This window comes from Nylanderia fulva, unplaced genomic scaffold (genome assembly GCF_048542155.1).
Source record: "Nylanderia fulva isolate GAGA-0341 unplaced genomic scaffold, ASM4854215v1 Scaffold155, whole genome shotgun sequence".
Taxonomy (NCBI): domain Eukaryota; kingdom Metazoa; phylum Arthropoda; class Insecta; order Hymenoptera; family Formicidae; genus Nylanderia; species Nylanderia fulva.
This window is the reverse complement of record NW_028189784.1, coordinates 254,168-257,519: the sequence shown is the minus strand read 5'-3', so window position 1 is coordinate 257,519 and position 3,352 is coordinate 254,168. Positions and strand designations below refer to the sequence as shown.

The window sequence follows — 3,352 nt, the reverse complement described above, 5'->3', positions numbered from 1 at the left end:
ATCAATCCCGTTAGATCTCCGTGTTTCTCTCGAGGCGTGGTGGCGGGCCCCTCAGGGCATCATCCTTGTCAAGGGATGTAGGCGCCTTTTACTCCCTGATCTGGACTGCTCCTGTTCGTCCCATCGAAGTTGTAACGAGTTTCTCTGCAGTATCGTTTCCTTATTTTCTCGGTACCGTGTATAGGTTATCGTTCTTAATACTCACCGGGCCGGTCGCTCAGTCTCTGCTCCTCCCCTTTCGAGGTCGTTCCTCCGTCGCCTGTCCGGGTCCTCTTCTCCCTAAAACAATGGCCGTTCTCCTGGCCTACCACCTCGATCCCGATACAGAGTGCGGGCGAGCTAGCGAAAAGGGCGCTGCTCACCCGCACGAGACAAAATAATATAGCGCTCTCAGACGCTTCCCGGCCGGGCGCGTCCGCCCTTGTGACGGGCTCAAAAGGACCACGTCACAAGCTAGATGTAAATTGGTGCTTAATATAGAAAAAATCATAATCAAGATAAAATACCTATATATTCATGGTTGAACTATGATATCCTTATTTGGTAGTACCTTCGAACGTACGACGGATATAATGTTATATTGCATATGAATTTTTTAGTCTCCTAATTAATGAATGAGAGTTTTAAGGTTAATAATATATTTGCTATAGGCGTGCTTATTCTCTAACTTGTATGTTTCCTAACGAATGATCCGGAGCGGAGCACCCTTGTTAATTATGCTTTTTATGATGGAAATATTATTTAAGGGGGGGGGTATGCTATTTAAAATATTTTTTGGGCATTTTTTTTTAATTTTTTTAAATGAATGCGCAACATCTCAAGAATATTCAGTCAAAATTTCAAGTCGATCGGAGCAAAAGTAAAGAAGTTATGAACGTTTAAAGGACCGTTGCTCCGAGCCGTATTTCTCTACCTCCTTGACCGGTGTGCGGCGCGCTGTCGTGGCACGCTATTGTATTCATTCGTAACCCCTAAATTCCTTTATTGCTGAAAGCGTCTTTTTAGGCAGCCTTGTGTGCATTAAAAACATGGTATATACATTAGTTGCTCGCTGTATGTCGTGTTGAACGGTAGAAAGTGAGTCGAAAAATTTGACTGTTATCGTTCGAGTTCGTTGAATTTTCGGGCATTTTGAACTGTGTTTGTGTTTAAACTGTTACTGAGTGTATTTATTATTATTAAAAATGCCTCGAAAAGTGACTAGAGATGATCGTAAATACGGTAAAAAGTATTTGAACCGAGTAAAAAAAATAATACCGCCACAAAAGCGTAAAAACGATGAAGTAACAGCTGGCAGCTCGTCGTCGAAAAAAATTAAAAATCGTCCCGCTATTGAAATAGAAGAAGATCTCCAAAAACATTATAGGATAGTAGATTTTGTTTTGGTTTTTTCAACAATCTCTACTATAGTGAAATGTAAAAAGTGTGATGGAGAAGTCAATTTCACATCATGCAAAAAAGAAGGACTCGGTTTTAATATCAAAATGACATGCAAAAGCTGTGCATCGCCTCATTATATTCCATCTTCTACAAGAATAGATTCTGGAAAATACGATGTCAATTTAAGATTCGCTTTTGCAATGCGAGTATTAGGCTTAGGCTTAGCCGGGTGCAATAAATTGTGTGGACTAATGGACTTGGCTAGTGCTTTTTTAACGAAAAGAGTATGTAATAAGTATGTAGATGAAATGTGTGAATATACAACAAATGTTGCCAAGAAGTTTTTTGCATCGGCCGTAGAAGAAGAAAAAAAAGAAATGTGTAAAACGCATAATTTAGAAGAAACAACAGAAGTTACTGTATCAGGCGACGGCACATGGAAGAAAAGAGGGTTTGCTTTGTTATTTGGCGTTGCTTCTCTCATTGGATTTCATACTGGCAAAGTATTTGACATTTTAGTAAAAAGCAGCTTCTGCCAACGATGTAAAACTTGGGAAAATAAATCCAGTACTGCTGAATATGAAGAGTGGCACAAAGAACATGTTAGTAGCGGAGAATGCAAAGCCAACCACGTCGGACCGTCTGGAAACATGGAGGTAGCAGCAATCGTAGAAATGTTCCAACGATCTTTGGAAACTCTTGGGGTGAAATATCGTAATTACATTGGAGATGGCGATTCGAAGACGTACAGCGGCGTTATTGACGCAAACCCTTATGGTGAAGATTTTGTAATAAATAAAAAGGAATGCGTAGGACATGTGCAGAAGCGCATGGGAACGCGTCTGCGTGATCTGGTAAACAAGACAGTAGTTGTTACAACGACCAAAACCGGAAAAACCATAAAAAAAAATTCTGTCTGGAAAAGAACAATTAACAGGCAAAATGATAGACAAATTAACTGTTTACTACGGATTGGCCATTCGACGCAATTCCGATTCAGTTCAGAAGATGAAAAATGATATATGGGCGACATACTACCACTACAGTTCAAACGACAAAAACCCACAGCACGAGAAATGCCCGAGCGGCGAAGATTCCTGGTGCGAGTGGCAAAAAGCTGCAGCTGCAGATGCTCTAAAATCATTCAAACACAGCTACGCAGCTCTTCCTTCTAAAGTTCTGGAAGCCATGAAGCCCATTTATGAGGACTTGAGCAAGGACGCACTGTTGCAGCGATGTCTTGGAGGTTTTACACAAAACAATAACAAAAGCCTCAATCAGCTAATATGGAAAATCTCTCCAAAGGCATACAGTGGAACCTCTACAACCGTACAAATTGCAGCTAATGTAGCTGCTTGTACTTTTAATGAAGGTTCTATTGCCCTGTTGGCCTTCATGAAAGAGATGCACATCGGTACAGGCCCTAGTTCTCACGAATGGGCGCGACAAGTTGACGATTTGCGAATTACTAGAGGAGACGAGAAAGCGGTCTACAACAGTAAAGAAGGGAGAGTTTCGCGGAGACAAACACAAAAAGATGCTCTGGATCTTCTGGATGAAAACGCCTTGCTGTATGGACCTGGTATCGATGATTCTGTGTGAGTATAAAAGAACTATCGACTTTTATTTCGAAATTTTTAGTGTGCAAAAGTTTAAAGCGTTTTTCTCAAACTTGCCATTTTCGAAGTTCGTGATCACGATAACTCAAAATCTACTCGATCAATTGTTCTGAAATTTGGCACACTGCTTCTTAACAACATTTACCAGGTATTCCTGGGAGCTTCCCAGCACAGAAATGCCCGAGCGGCAATTCCTGTGCGAGTGGCAAACTCACTGCAGATGCTCTAAAACATTCAAACACAGCTACCAGCCTTCCTTAATTCGGAACTGAGCCCATTTATGAGGACTTGAGCAGGAACGCACTGTTGCAGCGATGTCTTGGAGGTTTTACAAACATAACAAGCTCAATCAG

General features: G+C 41.2%; 1 protein-coding gene across 1 annotated transcript; it reads left to right on the top strand.

The window, feature by feature from the left end:
- Nucleotides 1-1,190: 1,190 nt before the first annotated feature.
- LOC114943832 (uncharacterized) lies at nt 1,191-2,982 on the top strand. The gene is made up of 2 exons (XM_085480662.1): nt 1,191-2,245; nt 2,286-2,982. The coding sequence occupies exons 1-2, from the start codon at nt 1,485-1,487 to the stop codon at nt 2,980-2,982; spliced, it is 1,458 nt and encodes a 485-aa protein (XP_085336788.1). The 5' UTR covers nt 1,191-1,484.
- Nucleotides 2,983-3,352: the final 370 nt, after the last annotated feature.

Coding starts and splice junctions, on each gene's coding strand:
- LOC114943832 (XM_085480662.1), top strand. CDS start 1,485: ATGACATGCAAAAGCTGTGCATCGCCTCATTATATTCCATCTTCTACA. Junction 2,246..2,285: donor CGTGATCTGGTAAACAAGAC/AGTAGTTGTTAC, acceptor AAAACCATAAAA/AAAAATTCTGTCTGGAAAAG.